At 42.9% G+C, this 24,463-nt stretch overlaps 3 protein-coding genes and 1 long non-coding RNA gene across 9 annotated transcripts in view; 2 read left to right on the forward strand and 2 right to left on the reverse strand.

Moving 5' to 3' along the window:
- The window catches only part of tmem117 (transmembrane protein 117), a 46,847-nt gene extending 45,109 nt beyond the window's left edge, over positions 1-1,738 (reverse strand). The window contains exon 1 of one of the 2 annotated variants that reach the window (XM_061821641.1): positions 1,613-1,738. The gene's annotated coding sequence lies outside the window, so the exon portion shown is untranslated. Of the gene's footprint in view, positions 1-1,440; positions 1,580-1,612 lie in introns of those variants that run through there. The other variant, XM_061821639.1, reaches the window with a different exon arrangement.
- Positions 888-11,606, forward strand: LOC133501734 (twinfilin-1-like). 2 transcript variants are annotated; one of them, XM_061821646.1, is made up of 10 exons: positions 888-1,428; positions 2,030-2,159; positions 3,201-3,281; positions 3,374-3,552; positions 4,587-4,682; positions 4,752-4,856; positions 6,439-6,564; positions 9,133-9,283; positions 9,372-9,493; positions 10,534-11,606. In XM_061821646.1, exons 2-10 carry the CDS (start codon positions 2,135-2,137, stop codon positions 10,699-10,701), a joined length of 1,053 nt encoding a protein of 350 aa, XP_061677630.1. In that variant the 5' UTR covers positions 888-1,428; positions 2,030-2,134; the 3' UTR covers positions 10,702-11,606. The 2 variants fall into 2 exon arrangements, with proteins under 2 accessions (XP_061677630.1, XP_061677631.1); XM_061821647.1 differs by lacking the exon at positions 888-1,428 and adding an exon at positions 1,530-1,664.
- Positions 11,607-12,646: 1,040 nt separating this feature from the next.
- irak4 (interleukin-1 receptor-associated kinase 4) lies at positions 12,647-22,555 on the reverse strand. Of its 3 annotated transcripts, none has more exons than XM_061821643.1 (12): positions 22,489-22,555; positions 21,082-21,163; positions 19,264-19,409; positions 18,725-18,895; positions 16,954-17,114; positions 16,802-16,866; positions 16,624-16,738; positions 16,428-16,537; positions 14,501-14,687; positions 13,927-13,989; positions 13,689-13,853; positions 12,647-12,955 (listed from the first exon to the last, which is right to left on the reverse strand). In XM_061821643.1, exons 1-12 carry the CDS (start codon positions 22,541-22,543, stop codon positions 12,899-12,901), a joined length of 1,377 nt encoding a protein of 458 aa, XP_061677627.1. In that variant the 5' UTR covers positions 22,544-22,555; the 3' UTR covers positions 12,647-12,898. The 3 variants fall into 3 exon arrangements, with proteins under 3 accessions (XP_061677627.1, XP_061677629.1, XP_061677628.1); XM_061821645.1 differs by lacking the exon at positions 22,489-22,555 and adding an exon at positions 21,285-21,342; XM_061821644.1 differs by lacking the exon at positions 22,489-22,555 and having other exon boundaries at positions 21,082-21,603.
- Positions 21,075-24,463, forward strand: part of LOC133501735 (uncharacterized) — a 31,188-nt gene continuing 27,799 nt past the window's right edge. For both annotated transcript variants that reach the window (XR_009795261.1, XR_009795262.1), the window contains exon 1: positions 21,075-21,212. This is a non-coding gene — a long non-coding RNA (uncharacterized LOC133501735). The remainder of the gene's footprint in view (positions 21,213-24,463) is intronic.

Genomic DNA, 24,463 nt, shown 5'->3' on the forward strand with positions numbered 1-24,463 from the left:
AAAATGAGAGTTTTCAACCTGGATTTAAAAACATTTACGCTTGGGGCTGACCTCACCCTCTATTGGCAACTTATTCCATTTGTGTGCAGCACAATAGCTAAATCCTGCTTCGCCATGTTTGCTTCGGACTCCGCGGTCCACTATTTGACCCGAGTCAGTCGATCTCAGAGCTCTACTGGCTTTGTATTCCGTAAGCATTTCTTTCATGTATTCAGGACCTAAATCATTTAGTGATTTACAGACCAGTAGCAGAACTTTCAAATCTGTTCTAAAGGACTTTAGGATTGGAGTTATATGCTCTGACCGCTTTGTTTTGGTCTTATGCAACTTTCTCGTGAGGCAAAAACTGCATTGCTGGAATGTTTGTGCTACTAGTGCAAATAATGAAGGACAACATAACACAATAGTCAAATAGCGCACAATTTTGTCTCATTTCAAGGATATTGGAGCCATTTGGAACATTTGTAGTATATCAAAAATATCAAGGTAGAACTTGTGGCACATGGTTGTACTAGTAGTGGAAAGATCTCTTCCATCCATTTTCTTTGCCGCTTATCCTCACGAGGGTCGCAGGGAGAGCTAGAGCCTATCCCCAGCTGTCAACGGGCAGGAGGCGGGGTAAACCCTGAACTGGTTGCCAGCCAATCGCAGGGCACATCGAGACCAACAACCGCACTCACATTCACACCAAGGGACAATTTAGAGTGTCCATGTAATATTTTTGGAATGTGGGAGGAAACCGGAGTGCCGGGAGGAAACCCACGCAGGCACGGAGAGAACATGCAAACTCCACAACAGGCGGGTCTGGTATTGAACCCCGGGACCTCAGAACTGTGAGGCCAACGCTTTACCTGGCTGAGACACCGTGCTGCCCAGAAAGAATTCAGACACAACAAAAACAACACACTACAAGAGGAGCTGATTTGGACATGGAGCCAACTGGAATGCTGTCCCTTTTTTTCCAATAGCAGGAAAAATGCACTTTTAATTTAGAGAGCACGTGGCGCCATTTTTCGGGAAAAATGCAAACTTTGTGGCTTTATTCTGTCCTCAAGTAAAGTAGGGACGAGGGAGGAACAGTGACTTCCAGCCGTTTCATCGCCAAAAAAGGAGGAAGAAAAGGACATATCATTCAAATAGCAGTCTAAAAATAACACTGACTCATTTTAGGAGCCATCTTTATTCAAAACTGGAGATCTGCTTGGAGGCTTTCGGAGGTTGACTTGAACAAAAGTTCAACTTGTGATTGAAACACTTTTAACATGCATTGCAGCTGCAAAACTAAGCCGTTTTGTATGCAATAAACGTATTGTTGTCACTTTGCGGCATATTGACAGCTCGAGCTGACGATGGACGATCGAAGCTCGGGATAATAAAAGTGCCGAGGTGGCTAAAAGCAGGTGGACTTGTGTGGTGTTTTGCAGCAAGGTAAATACTTACTTCAGTTCATTTCTCCAATTTCGCAAATGTTCACAAGACCGCCGCAGAAACTACAGATAGTTGTAATGTCTTCCCCCTCCATCAACTATGACGTTTCTGGTCACCAATTTTCTTTCTTTGTTTCCTGTCTACCGATTATCTGGTCGTCCACTTAGATATTGCGGTTACTCACAATTATGACACCGCAGACGAATAGTTGCGCCGGCGTATTTGCTTTCAGTGAGGTAGACATTTGGACATTTTCCCCTTTCGACTCGAAAGCGTCAACTTTGGCTTGTGGCGTCGTTCACGTTCGTCTTTATTGCGTGGTTTTCATACGCTCTGTCATTATTGAGTCATATGGACTCCATTTTCGGGAATACTTTACCGGCTAATTCCCACGTTTTTAATTCTAACATTATTCTTATCGCTAGTAGTCATATTATTAATTAATATAAGAAGTTTGGCTCGGTATATGTTGATACAGCGTTCCTTATTTCTTTGCGTGTTATTTGTATAGTCTAAAAAAAATATTTTACACGATGGCTATTGCAACGTCCAAATCTATTTTTAATGCCTGCGTGTATTTATTTTTTAAATATTTGCGTAGTGACCTCACTGCCGGGGCGTGGCTTATCGCTGCCATTCACTTCCTGCTTCTTCGCTGGTCCTTCCCTGGTTTCGCCTGATCAGCTGCTCGACGGGAAACGACACAATGTCACACCAGACGGGCATTCAAGGTACATAATCGTCGTGTTTGTCTCTACTCGCTTTCTAGGCTCAATGTGCCGTTTTTATATCGTTTATTCACCCGTTACCGAAAAGTAATGGAGGTCAGGTGTCAAGCGTCAAGTTCGCTAATCGCTCCCGGCTAGCTTGATCTTAGCCCGGTGTGTGATGACAAGAGGTCTGCACTTTTTAGGGCGATGTAAGATGACCGGTAAGCCGTGACTTTTTTTTTTTTGTGTGATTGCCGCGACGAGAAGTCCCGTCGTGGTTTTAATGCCACGGCGAAATCGTGTAATGGCAGGTTGTGCATCCGAATGGACGGGTGACGCCTTTATTTAAATCTGCCAGTGAGTGAGTGAGTGAGTGAGTGAGGTGACTGACTGACTGACTGACTGGCCTGGTTCACCAGCAAGTGCGTCCACATACACGACAAAAAAACAATAATGGTAATGTTGAATCTAATAAATTGGTTTGAATCATGTTTGTTTTGTGTTCATGTGCTTTTGATTGGGGTCAAAGTCTGGACATTGTATTTAAACGTATCCGAGGGCTCGTCACTGATCATATCAAGAATAATTGTTCTGTTCCAGTCATCTGTTTATGCATTTTCTCTTGAGTGGTCATAAAATTATGTATTTCTAAAATTTGTTGTATATCTTTATTCATCTATTGATGCCAGTCATGTATCGTGACGAGTGGAATAATTAAATGCTGGACCACGAGACGGCAGAAGTTATAGTTATACACATTTTCACATTCATAGAACAAAATAGCATTGTGTTAAACTAAACAGGCTCAGATTTCACGTTGAGACTAAGTTGACATAATTGTCATCAATTATTTCATAATTTTTTTCAAGTATTTCAAGTTTTTATTCATTGAAAATGTGTTTTTTCTTTTTGGGAGTGGACCAATTAAAAAAAAAAAATCCTATAACCATTTTAACCCCGTTTAGTCACAGAACGTAGCCCCGCTGTGACTAATGGGGTACGCCTTACTCCAGAGACTGAACTATTTACACCACATACATGTCACTTAAATCTCTTTCCCAGCGGGCAACGATGTGAAGGACATGTTTGCCAGTGCCAAAAGCGGAGACGAGTACAGAGTCTTGAAGATCGTTATTGAGGATGGTAAGCGCCTTCAGTTGATTTAGTAATAATTAAAATCATCCATGCCCTGTCGAGACTGCACAGTTCACACGTGACCGAAACTGCTCCTCCAGAGCAGCTGACGTTGGCCACCACCAAGAAGGCGTCAAAGAAGTGGGACCAGGAATACGACGCCTTGGTGCTGCCCCTGCTGGAGGACTCCGTACCCTGCTACATTCTCTACCGGTTGGACTCCAGCAACAACCAGGGCTACGAATGGATTTTCATTGCCTGGACTCCAGACCACTCTACTGTAAGCCTGCTATTACATTTTTTTCAAAACATCTGGTGGGTGGGGTTCTCTTTTCATGCCATCTGGGAAAGTGTTTTGATTCTGTATTATTCAACCTTGTTTCAGTGGTATTATTTGGTTCCAGTGAAACTCCCCAAGAACCGTTTCCGGTGCTGTCATTCCTCAGCAGAATAAACAAATGAATAAACACATTGATTTTCCAGACTGATGAATTTTTACAAGGAAAAACCGATGGAAGCTCAGCGTGACGGCTGCAGGACGAGGCAGAGCTTAACATTCTTGCCCCTCTTGCTTAAAAAGCGCAGGCTGAGGCTTGTCTGGAACACGCAAAACCATTTTAAAGCGTATGAGTGAACAGTTCCGCTGTTTCTCTTGAAGATAAAGCAAAAAAGGGGAAAAAAACTCATCTGAAAATAAAATAGAAACCCAAATTCCAATGAAGATAAAGATGTTTAACGTTTTTTTTTTTCTTCAAATATTTATGATGGTTGCTATGGCCAGATTACAAGTTGTTCTGCATGATGGGAGTCAATTTCAGTATCAGTCACAGGATAGGAGCAGGAGTGAAGGTCGCCGGAAACCGGAACTAGTTTTTTAGTTGTATTTGATTTTATTTTTAATCACGTGAATCTTTGAACATTTCACCCTCCTCATCAAGCTAAGCATTCCTAGACGAATACGGCTTTTGTTAATACAGTTCATTTGTTTTGTTTCTTGATCATTCCGGTGCTGCGATGTATTTATGACAGTGACTGAAGCCGGCGAACTGAATATTTTATCCTGAGAGAGAAAAATTCAGAGGATTGACTTGGGAGAAAAAAAATGGTAATATCGATTCGGTTTTCAAACAAATCATTTGAACCGCCTTCTGGAATGGATTGTGGTCGAGAACCGAGGTTGTACTATACTACGGATTTGGTGCTTTTTGTGGGGGGAGAGGGATCAATCTCTGTGGATAGCGGTAAGAATTTAATTTGTATCTCAAGTCACCGCTGTACCTTTAAAGATGAGCACTTATTTGTCATTTTTAACAGGTGAGAAACAAAATGCTATTTGCTGCTACCAGAGCCACACTGAAGAAAGAGTTTGGGGGAGGCCACATCAAGGATGAGATTTTTGCCACCACAAAGGTTGGTAACTACTCACCAGGTACCAGCAGATAACTAAAACTCGCAGTGAATAATGGTATTGTCTCGCAGGACGAGCTAAACCTTAGTGGATACCGGAAATATTTGATCTCGCAGTCGGCTCCGCTGCCCCTCACTGCTGCCGAGGAGGAGCTGAGACAGATCAAACTACACGAGGTACGCGCTCGGGTCCTGAGCCCCTTCTCCCTTGGTCCTAAATTATAGCTAAACGCTCCAAATAAACAGGCGTGTCGCACTTGTACAGTGGCCAACTCCCGATTCCCTACGCCAATCCCGCGAATCACATCTGCGGTGTTATGTGTCGAAATTAGACAAGTGCCGTGACCTTCCAGAACGCTTGTCCGGCAGTAACGGCACAGTGCAAAGACGCTGACTCATTGAGAGAGGGGGAGAGAGAGAGAGACACACACACTAACGTGGGTCACACCCATACCGAAACCTCATTCTTTCCCGGTGAGAGCTGTGCGCAAAGAATTGTGTACACTGTCTGGACTCTCCCTATTCTAATGACATCCAATACAGGAGGACTCTCTCTTTGACAATATGAAAGTGTTTGAAGACATCCACGCATAAGTAAGGGCAAAAAAAAACACAGGAAGCCAGTCCGTGTGTGCGCACTCGCGCGGCCACTCGCTTATTGGCAGTAACGTTATGGATTCCGATCCTTGGCAACATAAGAAGCTGGATGTACAACCTGCAGTCCTGTTTGATATCCGAGGTTCAGTGGGGCCGGAAATATGTTTCCGTGGCTTTTAATTTAATTGGCTGCGGTACTGCTTCTAAAATATTAAACACACTTTCCCCCCAAGTTTTTTCGGCCTTCAACGAGTGAGATAAAAAAGTCATTAACATCCCCATTTTGATTTTTGTGAGGGTAACAGTTATTCGATAATACCAACAAATACTGTTGAGACGATGAAAAAGAACATTTTTTCACTCTGGAGACGTCTTTTGAGAGGAAAACATTAGCCTCATAGGAAACTGATTAGGTGTACTGTAATTCCCGGCCTACAGGGCACACCTGTACAAGCCTCACGGAGTACATTTGTAAAATAAATACCATTTGGTACATACATACGCCGCAGCTGTGTAAAAGCCTCAAGTATCCACATTGAAAGACGAGATATTTACCAAGAAAGACGGTACACTGAAAAAGTTTAACGCTAGTGCTAACGCTAGCGCCACGCTAAAGCTAATGCTAGTACTAACGCTAACAAGGCTGGATAAAATAAAACTTACCGGTAAACATCACCGACATGCCAGTAACACAGCAGCAAAACGCTAGCCCAGCGCTAACGCTAGCGCAGCACTATCAGGGCCGGTAAAACTCCCTTCCTCAGCACATATATTCCACCGGTCTCATTCTTACCTTTTCTGCTCGAGTGCCCCCTTGCGGCCGTTACAAACAATGCACAAATTAGCCGCATCACCGCATATACCGCAGGGTTGAAAGCGTGTGAAAAAAGTCACGGCTTGTTGGTTGGAAATTTTGGTAATTGGAAAAAAAAAAAAGTTAATTTACTTTAAAAAAAAAAAAACCCTCATTAAATCGTGTTATGATACAAATACAAAAATCAGTTAATTTTAGAAAGTCATTTTAGAAGAGTGAAAAATTTGTCCACAAGATATTAAGAGCAAATTTTCATACTTTTTATGAGGGAGTAGTATTTAATTTATACAAATTGTGTGTGTGTGCTGCATCTGGAACTTCTCATTTGTGGATCTACGGTGCGTTCAGGTAAAGACTGATATTAGCGTGGACACCAAGCACCAGACCCTCCAAGGCGTGGCCTTCCCCTTGCACCACACCGCCATTGCAGCACTGGAACGCTTCAGGGACAAGGACATCAACTACGTGCAACTGGTGAGTCTAAGCCTACCACTGAGATCACAGATGACACCGTGGACCATGTGTAACGGTAACTCCTCCCTGAAGGGGTGAACTAAAATACCACAATTTCCAGCCTACAGAGCGCACTGGATTATAAACCTCACCCAGCACATTTGTAAAGGAAATACCATTTGGTACATACATAAGCCGCACCTCTGTAAAAGCCGCAAGTGCCCACATTGAAACACGAGATTTATAAAGATGGTACACAGAGTTTAACGCTAGCCAGTGCTAACGCTAGCACCGCGCTAGAACGAACTGGGCTGATTGGGGGGGAGAAAAAAAAACAGCCGCGGCAACACGGTAGAATAGCACTAACAGAGCCGGTTAAAAAAGAAAAACATAACTAAGTCACTGAGATGTGGCACTAACACAGCAGAAAAACGCTAGCACGGCGCTAACAGGGCCGGTTAGGAAAAAAAAAAATACCAGTAATAATAATTGAGATGTGGCAGCAACACATTAGCACAGCGCTAACAGGGCCGGGGAAAAAAGAAAAAAACATACCGGTAAAAGGCAGTTCCTCTGCACATATATTCCACCGTTCTCACGCTTACTTTTTTTCGCTCAAGTGCCCGTTTGCGGACGTTTGAAAACATGCACAATTTAGCCGCATCACCACATAAGCAGCAGGGTTGAAAGCGTGTGAAAAAAAAGTCGCCTCTTATAGGTCGGAAATTACGGGAGATATTTATTGAATCGCCTGGTGATTTTTGTCTATTGAATGATTAAAATTGCACAAAGTACCAAGGAGTTAAGAGCAGTGCGAAAGTGTGAGCGAGCAGGTGACCTCGCATTGTGCATTCCGTCCATCTGTGTTTTGTCACGTCCTCTTCGGAGACATTGTGCAGGGACACACACAATGGCTTTTTCATGAGGCCTTAAAAGGCCTTTGTCAGGGTTGTCGTCATTGGGGCAAATGATCTGATCAGTGCCCGGTACAAAATGATAATTGTGCTTGAGCTTTGTTCTGATTAACAATTTGTCTCAAGGTAAATATTGGAGTTCAAAATCTTCCAAATTGTCACCATCGGTGGAGTCATATTCTTAATAATACAAGCGTTAAAATGAGTTTTCACCATTTTAAAAAGTGTTCCTGTGCGTCATGATCGAAGGTCTCTGACATGAAGTCAAAATATACGCAGGATAAAAATGGTAGCACCTGTCTCAAAACTAAACATTGATTCCATTATACCACCTGCCACGAAACCCCCCCCCCCCCCAGGAGTCAACCCTTTATTACCAAGTCACTCAGTTACACTCATCAATGCAGTTTTAAACATGTGCTACAGTTCTCCAAAATGAGGTGTCGCTACAGCTGGGCGCCAAAGGGTGGAGTTTCCTAAGCACTTTTGGTCATTTCCGGTAGCCACTTGATGGACCTAATTGACCAGATATGTTTAATTACCGTATTTCCTGCACTATAAGGCTCACCTAAAAGCCTTTAATTTCCTAAAAAGCCGACGGTGCACCTTATATTTGGATCAATATGAGCCTTTAGTGCAGCTAAATCTAATGTAATCCATCTAATGGATGCATAATATAACCCCAGCCTCAACTGTAGCGTCTATTCGATGCCCCTTGTAAAGGGGTCAGGGAAAATGATCTGACATAACCTTTGTAGGTTAAATAAAAGGCAATTTGTCAAATCATTTTGCCTGACCCTGTACATAAAAAATGTTTTGAAATAGTTAATTCATTTATTGAAGGTGCGCCTTATAACGCGGTGCGGAAAATACGGCATGCTTCAAAACTGATCGAGAAGGCGTCAGCGTAGTATGTTGAGGCAAGAGGAATGAGTAGGTCGTCACAGCATGTGACTAAAACGGACAAATCACGAGAGATGAGCCCAGCAACTTAGAGAGGTGCTGTGCAGGCAAATGTGGTGCTGATGTGATACATTGCAGTGGTTGACCACACGACCACGGGATTATAAAGTGGCTTTTAGTGTAGAGTTCTGTCTATACGGCGCACATAGTAGAAACATCAGCACCGCATCAACAACTTCACCAAGTAGTCGAGTATTTGTTGCTTAGCAGCCGGTCACACTGTTATCGTATGTAAATCTTTGCGTGCAACAAAACCAAATCCAGCCCTACTCTTAGATTTTTGCTTTCACGTGATTAGTGTTTCACACATTGTATCCATCTGTGGCTTGAAAGTGGATGTTAACCCAGCCAAGCTACCAAGTCAAAAGTGTAGAAACCGTTGAGGTGGGTAGTTATGTAAATTAGTTCCACCGGTACATCGCAATAATGCATAATTTCTCTTTTGAAGCCATTTTCTGAAATGGACGGCTAACAAAAGACTTATTTGGTTAATTTCACATATGTCGTGTGCCTTGTGTAGAAGCCATTAATCAGAAATTGCCATACGTGAGTGACTTTTGAGGTGGTTTTTTTTTTTTCCATGTAAAATTGCATTAATTTTTTTTAGTAAAGCAGCCTCAACTTTAGAAGTTGTTCTATAGTTGGTAAGTTTTAGTCCAGCAGGTTTATTATACTGAACTCTACTCTGCTTCCCCCCCCCCCTGGCCACCAGCGAATAGACATGGAACAGGAGCTGATCTGCTTGTGCGGCACTGAGCCAACAGAGCTGAAGGACCTGCCCTTGAGGATCCCCTCAGACGTCCCGCGCTACCACTTCTTCCTCTACAAGCATTCTCACGAGGGCGACCGCTTGGAGTCCACGGGTGAGTTGAATCGTGCATTTGTATTTTCATTCCACCCGCGGAGGACTTTTCAACCGGGATCTAATCGCCATCGCTTTCTTTGGAAAAGTTTTTATTTATTCCATGCCGGGGTACAAGTGCCCCATCCGAGAGAGGATGCTCTATTCCAGCTGCAAAATGCCTCTGGTTGACATGGTGGAGAACCAAATGAAGATCGAGATTGAGAAAAAGGTGAAGGAATCTCTTCTTTTCACAATCTCGTCATGCGCCGCATCTTGTCAGATGAAGCTAAATTGGGTCAAATACATAAAACAGCCCTGGGTATGATATGAGGAATGAGGGCCACACAAGAATACATTTGGAGTAATATGGAATCAGTTTCAGTAGTAAGGCAGAAAGGTTGTGATTTTATTGGCGGGAACTGTAATATTAAAAAAAATGCAATTTTATAAATAAAATGAAATTATATTACAAGAATTAATATTGCAGGAAAACTGAATATAGACAGGAATAATGTATTTTGTCCCCCCAAATTTATGAGAAAAGTCAAAATTCTATAATCTAATCTAATTTTGAGAATAAAGTTGCCATTTCATAAGAAAAATGTAAACATAGTATTGCCTCAAGTTATACATGCATAGTCCATCCATCCATTTTCTTTGCTGCTTATCCTCGCAAGGGTCGTGGGGAGACCTGGAGCCTATCCCAGCGGTCAATGGGCAGGCGGCGGGGTACACCCTGAACTGGTCGCCAGCCAATCGCAGGGCACATTGAGACAAACAGCCGCACACCTACGGGCAATTTAGAGTCTCCAATTAATGTTACATGTTTTTGGGATGTGGGAGGAAACCGGAGCACCTGGAGAAAACCCACGCAGGCACGGGGAGAACATGCAAACTCCACACAGGCACGGCTGGGATGGAACCCGGGACCTCAGAACTGTGAGGCCAACGCTTTAACCAGCTGAGCCACCGTGCCGCCCGCATGCATAGTTTTAAGAAAATACAATTGTAGTAACAAGCCTGAATTTGTAAGGTGGGGGACATGAGAATAAAATTGTAATAAAAGAAAAAGTGAAGTGAAAAGTACAATTGAAACAAAAATAAGAATGCAGGGAAGTGCAACCATGTTCAGCATAAACTTGTCAGGGTACAATTTTATTCATAGATGTTGGAATTTGTCATATGAACAGCCTCTTTTGGTGAGTCTGTTGTTCGATCTCCACCAAATCGTCTCATAATCACACGTTTGTTTTCTATCGTTGCTTTCAGTTGGAAATCGACAACGGCGACGACCTGACCAGCGAGTTCATGTACGACGAGGTGCACCCCAAGCAGCACGCGCACAAGCAGGCCTTCCCCAAGCCCAAAGGCCCCCAAGGGAAGCGGGGCTGCCGTCGCATCACCCGACCCCCCGCCGACGGCCAGGAGGACGATTAAAACCAAGACCTCGGCACCCACGCCACGCGCGCGTTCCATAGTGGAACATTCCTGAGATTGGGGTGATATTTGCTTGTTTTTAACACGAAAAGAATTAAGACGACCTCACATTCCCATCCACGAGAGCCAGCTATGCACGCCGAGGACAACTGAGCAATGGCACATTTCAGCGGTTTTCCATTTGGAAGCCTGTTCACGTCTGTGATTTACATTCTCAATCAATCAAAAGTCGAGCTCCTTTCCCAGATCTTAATGTGAACCTGCGCCAATTTGACAACATCCCCCCCACCTGTTTATCATCACTTCACACCCCCAATTTCCCCAACTGGCATTCCTTTAATTCCACCACTCGTGTTTGTGAACAACCTTTAGGTGCTCCGAAAGCAGAGATGTAATGATCCAACCTATCTCCTGATTTATTTTCAGTGCATTTTATATTGCAATTTTTTGTTTTGATATAACTGGTTTACAAAGGAGAGAGGAAACAAAAAAAGAAATCTGCTGAGAAAAAAAAAATGTATTTTTCTATGCAAGTGCTGTAAATGTACATAATGTAGCCCTGTTTATGTTTGTTTGTTCTGGTGATCACGTCGCTGAGGGGCTTCCACTAAAATGTCATCCGTCAAAAGTCACGTTCCATCGGTCGATCATAATTAGAGTGAGGGGAGGGGGGGGGGCCTCGCTGCAGAATAGGAAAGGGAATATTCGTGTGTTGCCGCAGCCGCTCGTCTACTGATGACTTAACATTAGGCAAACTACCGAGCTCACCTCACGTTCGAAGCTGGGGATGAAAATTCCTGTCGTATTCACAGTGTCATTAGAACTAGAGAAGAAAATCATGTTTGGTCTTACTTGTTTTCTTACAAATCTTTCTTTTTAAGAGGAATAAAAATATTTAAATTGCACATCTTCTGCATATATTTTTAGATTGCTTTGGATTTTTACGTTACAGAGTGAAGAAAATAAATATTTGGACACCCTGCTGTATTGCAAGTTCTCCCACTTGGAAATCATGGAGGGATCTGAAATTTTCATCGTAGGTGCATGTCCACTGAAAGATTATCTAAAAAGAAAAATCCAGAAATCACAATGTATGATTTTTTTGTTTTAACGATTTATTTGTGTGATACTGCTGCAAATAAGTATTTGAACACCTGAGAAAACCAGTGTTAATATTTGGTACAGTAGCCTTTGTTTGCAATTTCAGAGGTCAAATGTTTACTGTAGTTGTTCACCAGATTTGCACACACTGCAGGTCCTCCACACAGATCTTTTCAAGCTAAGACTGGTTGAGAAACACAGAGTTTCAGCTCCCTCCAAAGATTTTCTATTGGGTTTAGGGCTGGAGACTGGCTAGGCCACACCAGAACCTTGAAATGCTTCTTACGGAGCGACTCCTTGGTTTTCCTGGCTGTGTGCTTTGGGTCATTGTCATGTTGAAAGACACAGCCACGACCCATCTTCAATGCTCTGTGGCTGCGCTCATTCGGTCCCATGTGCAGAAAACCCCCTGAGCATTATGCTACCACCTCCATGCTTCACAGTAGCGATGGTGTCCTTGGGATGGAACTCATCATTCGTCATCCTCCAAACAGTGGAATTATGACTTTTAAAGGCGGACTAACAGGTCTTTGAGGGTCAGAATACTCGCTGATAGACAGGTGTTCAAATACTTATTTGCAGCTGTATCACAAATAAATTGTTTAAAAAAAAAACATACATTGTGATTTTTTTTTTTAGAATATCTCTCACAGTGGACATGCAGCAACGCTGAAAATTTCAGACCCCTCCATGATTTCTAAGTGGGAGAACTTGCACTATAGCAGGGTGTTCAAATACTTATTTTCTTCACTGCAGCTCCAAAAACAACAGTTGCTGAAATAATACAAATGAGGAAGTAATGCGGTTTCAGTGCCCAAACAAAGCATAGAAGTGACAAAGCCAGCACTTTTGAAAACATTTTAATGAGTCCATTTTGATGGAGGTCCAAATCTCAAAGGTTTAGAGTTTCTATTTACAAATGACTAAAGCTTGAAAGGTTTGTGGACCGAGTGTACTGGTTAATATAACCCAAATAAATAAGGTTAGCGTGACATAACAGCACGCATTTAAAGGCATTACATTCTCAGTGAGTATCACGTCTCCTATTTGATATATATTGCACATGTTCATAAGGTGCACATGGTCACATTCAGTCCTACGCATAAGACTCCAGTGAAATGTTTTTGATCACTTCATTGAGCTTGGACAGCACCTGTTAACACAAACGTCACCGTTAGTAGTGAAATGATGTGACTTGGGCATTGTCTAGGCCACAGGTGTCAAACTCAAGGCCCGGGGGCCAGATGTGGCCCATGAAGGCAAATCATGTGTATCAGCTTCCATAATTTGTGTTAAAATCTGGACCAAAACTACCGTAATTCACAGCCTACAGTGTGGACCTGGTTATAAGCCTCACCCAGTACATTTGTAAAGGAAATACCATTTGGTACATACGTCGGCCGCAGCCGTGTCAAAGCCGCAAGTGGCAACGTTGAAACACGAGATATTCATCGGAGTTCATGGGATATTTACAAAGAAAGACGGTAGAGTTTAGTGCTAGCACTGGCAAAGGAAAACATACTAGTAAAATCACTGACACGGAAGTAACACGCTAGTGAAGCGTGAACCGGTAAAAGTTACTTCCTCGTCACATATATTCCACCGGTCTCACTCTTTCTTACCTTTTACGCTCGAGTGCCCCCTTGCGGGCGTTAGAAAAAAAAAAAAAATGCACAAATCAGCCACATCACAGCGTAACCCTCAAGGTTGAAAGCGTGTGAAAAAAAAGAAGAAGACTGTGATTTTGGCTTTGACAACATCCAGTTTGTCGATCGAATGCAAAAAAAAAAAAAAAAAAACAGGCTTCCAGATCATTTTGTGAATCCTCAATCTACAGCTCGTGGGTCCCTGGGGGTCCCCCAGTCTGAGCACCACTTTGGATTTACCTGCACGATCAGCGGCCGTCTGTTCTTCCTCTCCTGGAGACAGCTGCCAGCCAAAGAGTACACGCCATCCACCTGGCTCGTGTCCCAGTCGCTCATGGTCTGGTCCACAAAGGCCTCCAGGGTGAGGTCCTCATCTTCGTCGTCGATGTCGTGCCTCATGTCCAACTGCCAGATCGAGACAGTGTCGTGCTTTGAGTAAAACATTTCATATTGTGATGAGGGCTACAATTGTTATTACCAAAAGCTGCGGCTCGCGGTTTTCATCTACTGGAGAGAGTCCGGACAGTATTTCTAACAGCACCTGTAGACGCCAAAGACAAGTCTTCTCAGGGAGCGTTAAATGGAAAAAGGAAAATGTGCTTACTTCTGAATTAATGTTTAGTAAACCAAAGCGTGAGTTAATTATACAGTGAGAGAAATAATTATTTGAAACTGCAAAAACGTTATGCTTATTTTTTAATCCACGTTGGGTAATTGCGAGTCGAAGCGCATAAACAAGGGTCTCCCCACCCATGAATACATGTACAGGACTGTCTTCATGTTGCCGGTCTATAATTCTTGGGGAAAAAGTGCTGAGGATGGGCAGAAGAACCCAGAGTTGTGCTATGTGGCATCAAATCCACCCAGTCTGGGAGGACGAATTAATAGTCTGTATGCCCCCAAGAATATGAATGATGAGAACACGATGAGCTCTAGCATAGAACCCTGAGGGACTCCTACACACAAGTCACAAGGACACCTGATTATTAATTGTCGTATAGTCTGTCGAATTTCGAGAGACCACTGTGTGCGGGTGGGAGTCCGCAGCCTACCACTCCAAAGCTGAAGACATCCGATTTCGGAGTGATCTCCCCCCTAAGCGCCTCGGGTGCCATGTACGCGCAGGTACCGACGATCCTTTCCGTCATCACCGTCGATGCCGTCTGCTTGGCCGAGGCTCTCGTCAGGCCAAAGTCTGAGATCTTGGCCACCAGATTTTCATCTAACAGGATATTTGCACTGCAGTGGAAAAACAAATGAGTTTGGTAGTGATGACTCATACATTCTGGGCTCACGTTTAAAAACTGTTTGACATTTCTGGTGTGATCCGCTCACTTGAGTCAGAGGAGTCTACCCACCCCCACCACGAAACACAAACAACCGCTACTACAAATATGAGTCTATGGCCAGAAGCCAAATGAGTGAAAAAGACTGGATAGCTCATTGGCCACCAAAGCTGAAGTCGCCATCCGCCATCTTGATACTCCCAAAACAACCATGTCGACCAATTTCGGGGCTGTGAGAAAATATTCCACAGGTAAGTTAGAAAGGTTTACTTTACTTTACTGTTAAAGTTTGTTTGTAAAGGTTTTTTTTTTTTATTTTATTCTATGTTGATCTTAATCCACTCGAACAAAGTTTTGTTCCCGGTTGTTGTTGTTCACTGTTCACTCTGCTTCACCTATATAGGCTGACAGTTTTTCGCAAAAAAGAGATGTCAATATTTTCCCAAACTTCATCAGTGGATAAGCAAGTAAACACATTTTCTGTGAAATTTTTGATGAATTTCATGAACTCTGCCAATTTAATTTGATTTTCAAATGCGAGGAAACAAGTTGAAATTTTATGTCTGAGAGACAACAAGTGAACAATGCGTTTAGCATCTATTTTCCCACTGCAAGTCCTTATTTCCCAAAATATAGCTAACTGATTGACTTAAAATTGTATGTTTTTATGACGAAAAAGTGCTGAGTTTTTTTGCTATGTTATGATGATAGTGCTTCACAGCGTATTTTGGGAAAAGTTATTATGTCATGAAAATTGGGCCCTCGGTAATATGCCAGGTTTCTTGCTAGTCACAGTGTTCTGTCTTTCCTTTGCTCTTAGTCTTTTTTTGGCTTACCAAGTCAAATTAAAAATCCTTCATGTTACCAGAACTGAAAAAAAATGTCAATCTTACGCGACCAATTTTATTTCTACATGCCAAACTTTGAGGAAAAACTCCGCCATAATCCAACATGTAAGTCATGTCCTCCACACATTTTGGGAGTAACAAGATGGCGGCCAACTGGCTTCAACCAATCGACACGCTGCGAGCTATTTATGCATTATCCATTATTTTTTTTTAATTTTAGATCGGTGAGTGAAACTGACAAGCTCAACATTTCACGGTTTTATAATTACCAGTACCAGTACAATGCAAGTTGAAATATTTATATACTAATTTAGGAGAGTAAAGCAGAATTATGTAATCCTGCCAGTCTTAATATTATCTTGACAAACTGACACTGCAGCAACCCTGTGAATGCTATTATTAGCGATATTAACATGCAGCGGAGAGCTTTTTTCACTTTTTTTCCCATTTTTATGAATGATAAGCAGTACAGAAAGCGGATGGATATTGTCTTTTAAAATATGGATGTTAAGTATGATGTCAACAGAAAGTGGACTACATTACAGTGGGCCCTTGGTTTAGTTTTCTTTTACAGTATTGTAATGAAATTTTTGTACTTTTCGGCATAGTCCATCACGATGCTAGGCTAACACAGTACTCAATACATGCTTATAGTAAATATTTGTATGAAAAGAAACTTCAAATCCATAAATATAAAACAATCACTATGAAAATCAGCAAGTGACCCCAGAAAGAATCAGGTTTTACCTTTAAATTCATCGTGTCTATTATACAAAACACTGAATCATTAAAAAAAAAAAAACACTAAGGTATAATAATATTCCTTTTAATGTCACTTCATATACCTTTTAATATCTCTGTGAACATGATGGTTGCTGTGCAAATACTCCAAACCCCTTGCTGTTCCGACAGCTATCGAGCACCTCTGGCCCCAGGACAACGGAGGACTTCCTTCCTAAAATTAAAAAAATAAATAAATATGCACAGAAAATTAATGTCAAATTGCAAGACCATAGAATCTGTGCACTAGATGACACTCACAAAGCAAGCCAGTCTGTCCAGCAAGGATCCGTTAGCCATGTAGGCGTAAACCAAACACGGGTGCTGTCCGTCAGATGAGTAGCCCACCATGTCCACCAGGTTCTCGTGTTTCAACCTGTCAAAAGGTTCTGTTAGTCCGGACTGTTCTTTCTTTGGGTGGAAACTGGTTCAAACTTACACCGTCAACGTTTGGACCTCCTGCTGGAACTGATTTTCCAGTTCGTCAGAGGAGAGGTCATCAATCTGCACAAATCCCGTTTATCATCACTACCGCTCGACAACATGTACACCAGCTGTGATTGAGGGTAAAGGGACTGTTTTTTTACTCACGAGGTTGAGTTTTTTAATGGCCACGGGTTTGTCCCGCAGGAAACCTTTGAAGACGGTCCCAAAGCCCCCTTCCCCGAGCCGGCAGCCGCCGTCGGACGTGGGACGCTCGTCAAAGTTTCGGGTGATTTCCATCAGCTCTTTGTATGAGAACGTGGTGAAACCTGTCACAGAGGGGTGAGGATTTTAACTTGCGCGGTGATCAAAGTCTGCCACCGTGTGGTTTTCCCTGCCGCGTGTTCATTACATCCCAGGAACGATCCACGAGAATGCCAAAAGCTCGGCACGACTCCTCGGAAAACGACTGGAAGGACCAGGAGGGCCCGTGCCATCAGATGTTTGACGGTATAGGTGGTGTAGGAACCGAGCTGAACGCACTGAACCACCCGAATAGTTAGAAATGACCACTAATAGTGTAGCACTGATGAGCTCCACAAGGAAATGAAGGCTCTCTTGGCTTCAAGAAGAATTACCGTAATTCTCGCCGGCTTACAGAGCGCACCTGGTTACAAGCCTCACCGAGTACATTTGTAAAGGAAATACCAATTTGGTACATACATACGTCGCAGCTGTGTAAAAGCCGCAAGTGCCCACGTTGAAACCCACACTCGAACAAAAGACGGTACACAGAAAGAGTTTAATGCTAGCGCTAATGCCACGCTAAAGCTAGCCCTAACTATCTATCTATCTATCGCTAATGAATCGCGAATGCTAATGTCGCGCTAGCGCTAACGAAGCGGTAATGCTAACGCCGCGCTAACGCTGACAGGGCCAGACTGGTAAAAGTCACTTCCTCAGCACATATATTCCACCAGTCTCACGCTTACCTTTTCCGCTCGAGTGCGCCCTTGTGGCCGTTAGAAAAAATTGCACAAATTAGCCGCATCACAGCGTAACCCTCAGGGTTGAAAGCGTGTGAAAAAAGTTGCGGCTTATAAGCCGGAAATTACAGTACAAATTGTCATAAATGATAACGAGATATTGCAAGCATTTTTGTGCTACCAAACATCGACAATAGTACCTATCACGCTTGATTTCTGATTCCAAAACTAGTTGATAAATGTAATGTGTAAATATGATGGGTCAATTAAATATTTTCAAGGTTTCAGTAACAATCGCCCTGTGACAGAAACCGTAACTACAATGTGGCCCGCGATGGAAGTTAGTTTGACACCCATGGTCTAGGCTAACATGCATACTTGTGCACTAGGATTCTCCCACGTTTTGGGTCCAGAGCCACATTACATGGAAGGATCCCCCCCACCATCCCCCACCCCCCCAAGAGAGCCTCATCGCCCAAATGGCTCTCTCGCTAACACTAGCGCTAACGCTAACAGGGTCGGTTAAAATAAAACTTACCGGTAAATATCATTGAGACACGCCAGTAACACAGCTGCAACACAGTAGCTCAGTGCTAATGCTAGCGCAGCGCTAACAGGGCCTGTAAAAGTCACGTCCTTGGCACATATATTCCACCGGTCTCACTCTTTACCTTTTCTGCTCGAGTGGCCCCTTGCGGCCGTTGGAAAAAAAATGCACAAATTAGCCGCATCACTGCATAAACCGCAGGGTTGAAAGTGTGCGAAAAAAGTCTCGGCTTGTAGGCCGGAAATTACAGTAGTAACGTCTCTGTTGACGTAGCTCGTAAGGGGTCAATACCTCTGGCTTGACCAAAGGTGCCATCTTTGATCTTTCAAGGTAAATGATGATAGTTACTGGAAAAAAAATCTCTTTAGGGTGAGGAAGAGGCACATAAATGAAGTAAATTTTCAACCTGATGCGTGGTCTGGTTCATTCTCCAGCTGGATCGGACTCTGACGTTCCTCGGCAGCAGGCGCTAACGTCATCTCCGTCTGAACCATTTTCATGGTGGGCAAAGTTGCATGTGTGCTGTTGGGTTCTGACGCAGAATAGACGCGAGGTGTCTCTGTAGAAACTATCTCCTCTAGTGAAGGGAAAGATACAAAATGTCATTTAAAATGTAAGAATAAAACAAGATTGATCGGAAAAGGACTAACTTTTCCAAGCGCACGCTACTGACAACCAGCATTGCTTGTGGGACAATATGGCGGCAGGGGTGTGTCAAGACAGGGGTTAAGACAATGCGGCTATCTGATTGGCTATTACTGTACGAGTGATTGACAGGTTGGAAAGGTCCATTATGTTTATATATATATGTAATGTAAACCCCAACAAAAACAGATTCCAATCACAAAATGGCATATTTTAAACAACTAAGATGCGGTCCATGCAATTGCTACAGTCAGGCGTTATGTATTTATCACCACCCAAAAGCAGATGAGCCATCTTTACCGGGTAACAGCATGCTGGCGGCCGCCAGTAACTTTTGACTCTTGAGAATGTCCACCAGTTCTCCCACTGTGGCGTTGGATATGCCCCAGTCGTGCAGCAGCTCCACTGTGGGGCTTTTACCCTGAGCGACGAGGCCCTCAAATCGCCTGCAAAACACACATTAAAGGGCCACTGTCATGAAATGCATGATTTTTAGGATGTTATTAATAAAAAAAAAACGGCAGCCGACATGGACCCATGCGTTTTTTTCACTACAAAACATGATTTTGACGCATATGGCTTTTTGTAACTCCCGCCGTGAAAATCCTCTCGACGGATTTGTTTTTGAGAAGAAGCAGGAAGTGACGTACATGGCAGGACCGCCCTCAAGTGGACTCGTGTGTTTCTTTGAGTTTTACCTCCGGGAAGGTAGCCCGTTGTTGCTTCGTGTGAGCCAAAATGCCGACTCGTTGCATTGCTGGATATTGCACCAACACTCGGGAGGATGGCTTTACCCTTCATAAGTTTCCAAGAGATCCAGTCCGTCGTGAAAAATGGATTGCACTGGTGCAGAGGACGAGAGCTCCGTGGGTTCCAAATGACAGGTACGTGTGTATACAGCTACTAAAAAAAAATAACAATTTGGGGCGGACTGGGTAATCGGTGTCGCATAATGTAACAAAAGATCCGCGAACGTATGACAGGCGTGCTAAATGTGTCAATGTGCTCGTCAGACGGCGTCGGGCTCGCCGAAGAAGGCTGCTGTGTCGCCTCGCCAGCGAAGGCTGCCGCATCGGCTCCCCGCTCTGAACAGTGCTGCCGACAATGCCGCACTCACCAGTGTGCGACGACAACGCCGTAAAGCGGCCCGGCTCGGCTCAGTGATCAGCCACCTTGGCGCCGAAAATGAGCCACCCTGGCCGAGGCGCCGCATCCACCGGTCATGGCTTTGGCGAAGGCTGTGCGTTGGGCCCGCGGACGGCGGCGGCTCTTGAACAACGCTGCCGACAATGCCGCACTCAGCCGCGTGTGACGACAATGCCGTAAAGCGCCCCGGCTCGGCAGGGCTGTTCATCGCGGACGGCGGTGGCTATGAACAACGCCGTAAAGCGGCCCGGCTCGGCGACAAAAACGTGCCACCCCGACCGCCTGCCTTGTTGGCTGGGAAGTGGATGGGACGGGGAGGCGGTTTGGCCATGATCGCATATCATCTGAATATGGCTCTAAACAATAGGGTAATAAACTTCACTCGGTTGTGTGGCGTTCTCTTCTTCGAAAAGAGCTTCCGTGTCAGAAGGGGCGTGTTCGTCTCCCATAGTCGGGTCCACCGCGTGTTTTCTATGGCGAATGTCCGGGGTGACGTCACGGACATGGAATGCAGCCAATCAAGGTGAGCACTTGGATGTCGTCGAATGACACGTCCCCAACTTTGCGCATGGATGACATGCTCTCCGCTTATATTTAATTTTTTCGTATAGACATTGAAGTGAATAATGTTATCTGTATTTTTCCTTACAATATCTATTTTAGAATGTTTATAGGAGGAAACTTGACCTTTAAACAAGTGTGTTCATATAAGATAGATAGATAGATAGATAGATAGATAGATAGATAGATAGATAGATAGATAGATAGATAGATAGATAGATAGATAGATAGATAGATAGATAGATAGATAGATAGATAGATAGATAGATAGATATAGATAGATAGATAGATAGATAGATAGATAATAGATAGATAGATAGATAGATAGATAGATAGATAGATAGATAATAGATAGATAGATAGATAGATAGATAGATAGATAGATAGATAGATAGATAGATAATGACCTACCTGACATGCTGCTGAGTGTACTTGAACTCGCCGTCGGACTTCCGGATGGAAATGATGACTTCCTTCCACCTGTCGTCGGGGTCTAAAAAGTCAGCCACCCGACAAAGTGCGCTGTATCTGAGTTTACGTATGTAAGTCGACCGAGTCACCGAGTCGCTCATTGTGTCAAACAATGCGAGCTTCGTTGAGTATCTGTGCCTCACCTAAGACGACATGTTTGTACTAGCGCGGCGGACGTTCGCGTGTGTTTTCCAGTGTTGAGCAACTTCCTCAAATAAGTGAGTTGCGTCCTCCTCGGTTTTCCCCCATAAGCGGAAATAAGGCGACACGGCTGTGTAAAAAGCTCATTCTGCTCTTTTTAAGTGTATCCGGAATTACAGTAGGTTCCCAATATGAGCACTAATGTAATATGTCGTGCGTGTTTTAGTGGAGTTTGGAGCTGTTGTTTTTTTTTTGTGGCCATGCCAACCGGAAAAGAAAACGAAGTGTCTGTCCGTGTTGGACAGTCACAGCCTCACGTTGACATCTAGTGGACACCGTTGGCATAACATGACCCATATTTCCACCCCCCCCCCCCCCCCCCCCAAAAAAAAAAAAAAAAAAACTATTGCGCATACACGAGAGGTTTGTCGATTAGTTGAAGCCAGTTGGCCCCCATCTTGGTACTCTCGAAACGTGTGGCGGACATGGTTTCCAGGTTGGATTATGATGGGCTTTTTTTCAAAGTTTGGCATGTAGAATCAAAACTGGTCACGTGAGCTTTACATTTTTTCAGTTCTGGTAATATGAAGGATTTTTTATTTGACTTGGTAAGCCAAAAAAGGCTAAGTCCAAAGGAAAGACATAGAACACCGTGACTAGCAAGAAACCTTGCATCTTACCTAGGGCCCGATTTCCGTGACATGTTAACTTTTCCCAAAATATGCTGTGAAGCACTATCATCATAACATAGCAAAACAAAAAAAAACTAAGCATTTTTGCCATAAAAACATTACATTTTAAGTCAATCGGATCGATATATTTCTGGAAATAAGGACTCGCAATGGGAAAATACATGCGCTAAACACATTATTTGTTGTCTCTGCGATGTCCTATTTCAGACAGAATATTTAAACTTGTTTCCTTGCATTTGAAAATCAAATTCAATTTGCAGAGTTCTCTATTATGAAATTCATCAAAAATATCAAAGAAAATGTATTTTCTTGCTTATCCACTGATAAAGTTTGGGAAAATATTGACATCGCTTTTTCGCAAAAAACTGTCAGGCTATAAAGGTGAAGCAGAGAGTGAACTGTGAACAACAACAACCGTAAAAAAAAACTTTGTTCAAGTCATCAATCATCAGAAGAAAAAAAAACCCTTTAAAAACAAACTTTAACAGTGTCAAAGTAAATCTTTCCAACTTACCTGTGGAATGTTTTCTCATAGCCACGAAACTGGCCATTAACTCACAGGTCGGCATAGTTGTTTTGGGAGTATCAAGATGGTGGATGGCGACTTCAGTTTTGGTGGCTAATGAGCCATCCACACTTTTTTTTTTTGGATCAGTGATCCATCCATCCATCCATGTTGAAATGGAAATCAATGCAGATAATGTAGACTACAAATTGTATTTTGGAATAATCCCAAAATGCGGGTTTGCCAATCAAACTCGGTCAGTCGAGTTAATTTGGAAAATTGGAAACAAAGCATGAAAATGAACAGATTGCCAAAAATGTGTAAAAAAAAAAAAAAAAAAAAAAAAAAATGGAAAGCCCATGGAAAAATAAAAAAACTTGAAACAGCGTAATGAGGATGTGTGAAACATTCCTTTAATCCCCATTTTTCATGTCCCTCGTATTAAGTTTTAATGTTGTGTGTGACAGCGCACTCAATTATAAGAGCTCATTTGAAAGGCATTAGTGAGTCTTTAAACAAGAAATGACGAAATCCTCCAACTTTTAATCCTTTTTTTGTTTTACGTCATCACTGTGCACATGGTGAGTATTAACCTTGATGAAAAAAAGACATCACTACATAAGCTGCAATTAAGCTGTTTTGTATGAAAGCGTAATTACAGTCATTAGTAGGTTTTTTTTGCCGTATCCTCTTATTATTCTTTCATACACATCAACCTGGCTTTATGAGCTCATTCAGCACTCAGCTGGATGTCAGGAAAGGTGGGTAAGTCTATGAAAGTGATTCTGTGCAGTTACGCTAATATTGGGAGTGAAAAGAAAGGGGGGAAAAAAAAACAAGGATTGTCCAATGAATCTTTTGAAGTTTTTCACTAAGTACCTTAAAATATAGGAAGACAACAAAGCTGATTGAATCCAAATGTATTGCACATAAGTTACATCAAAAAATGTATTTGAATTTATTTGAATTCGTCATTTCCGCCCACCCAACCCCCCCCCCAATATTTACAGTTTTTCATATTAATAGATTAACCCCCTAAATTTACAACAAACTATTGTACTGTAATTGAAGAACCCATAAACAGGGTTTACAATTTTCTAATGACGCCACAAGATGGCAGCAAAGCACAATTTTTATATTAGATATAGAAGCACAAAAGCACAAAGGCTAGGTTCAAAATAACAAGTTTATGAATAGGTGAATTTGTGAAAAGCAAATTAGGACTATGTGAGAGAAGACTGGCAAAATGTCCCTTTAGGTGGGTGTAAAGAACCTCGCCTGCCTGTGAGTCCTGTACTTTACATATAAGTAACTTGACACTTTTTTTTTTAACTTTAACTTTGAGTTCACACTGCTGTTTGCGCCCGGCTAACAGCTGGTGGCCCAAGTTCGGTACTCCTCCGCCAACATGATGCTCTCAAGGAGCAGGGACGGCCTTTCAGCGGCATCTTTCGTGACTAGTTCTTCATTGTACGCGTTACATCAGGTTAGCTAGCAGATATTTTTAAACCATATTTGCCTTGTAAAAAAAAGTTAAATTGTATCGCTGAATTCATTCACACTCGGCCAGGAAAGTGTTGCATATACCGTAATTTCCAGCCTATAAGCCGACAACTTTTTTCCACATGCTTTCAACTCTGCAGTTTATGCGGTGATGCGGGTAATTTGTGCATTTTTTTTCCAACGGTTGCAAAGGGGCAGTCGAGCGGAAAAGGTAAAAGTGAGGCCGGTGGAATATATGTGCTGAGGAAGTGACTTTTACCGGTCCGGCCCTGTTCGCGCTGCGCTAACGTGCTACTGCCGTGTCTCGGTGATTTTTACCAGTTTGTTTTTTTTTAACCGGCACTGTTAGCGCAGCGCTAGCGTTAGCATTAGGGTTAGCACGGCAGTGTTCTGTCTTTGTACATATCTTGTGTTTCAATGTGGGTTTCAATGTGAGCACTTTTACACAGCTGTATGTACCAAATGGTATTTCCTTTACAAA

This window comes from Syngnathoides biaculeatus, chromosome 6, assembly GCF_019802595.1.
Source record: "Syngnathoides biaculeatus isolate LvHL_M chromosome 6, ASM1980259v1, whole genome shotgun sequence".
Taxonomy (NCBI): Eukaryota; Metazoa; Chordata; class Actinopteri; order Syngnathiformes; family Syngnathidae; genus Syngnathoides; species Syngnathoides biaculeatus.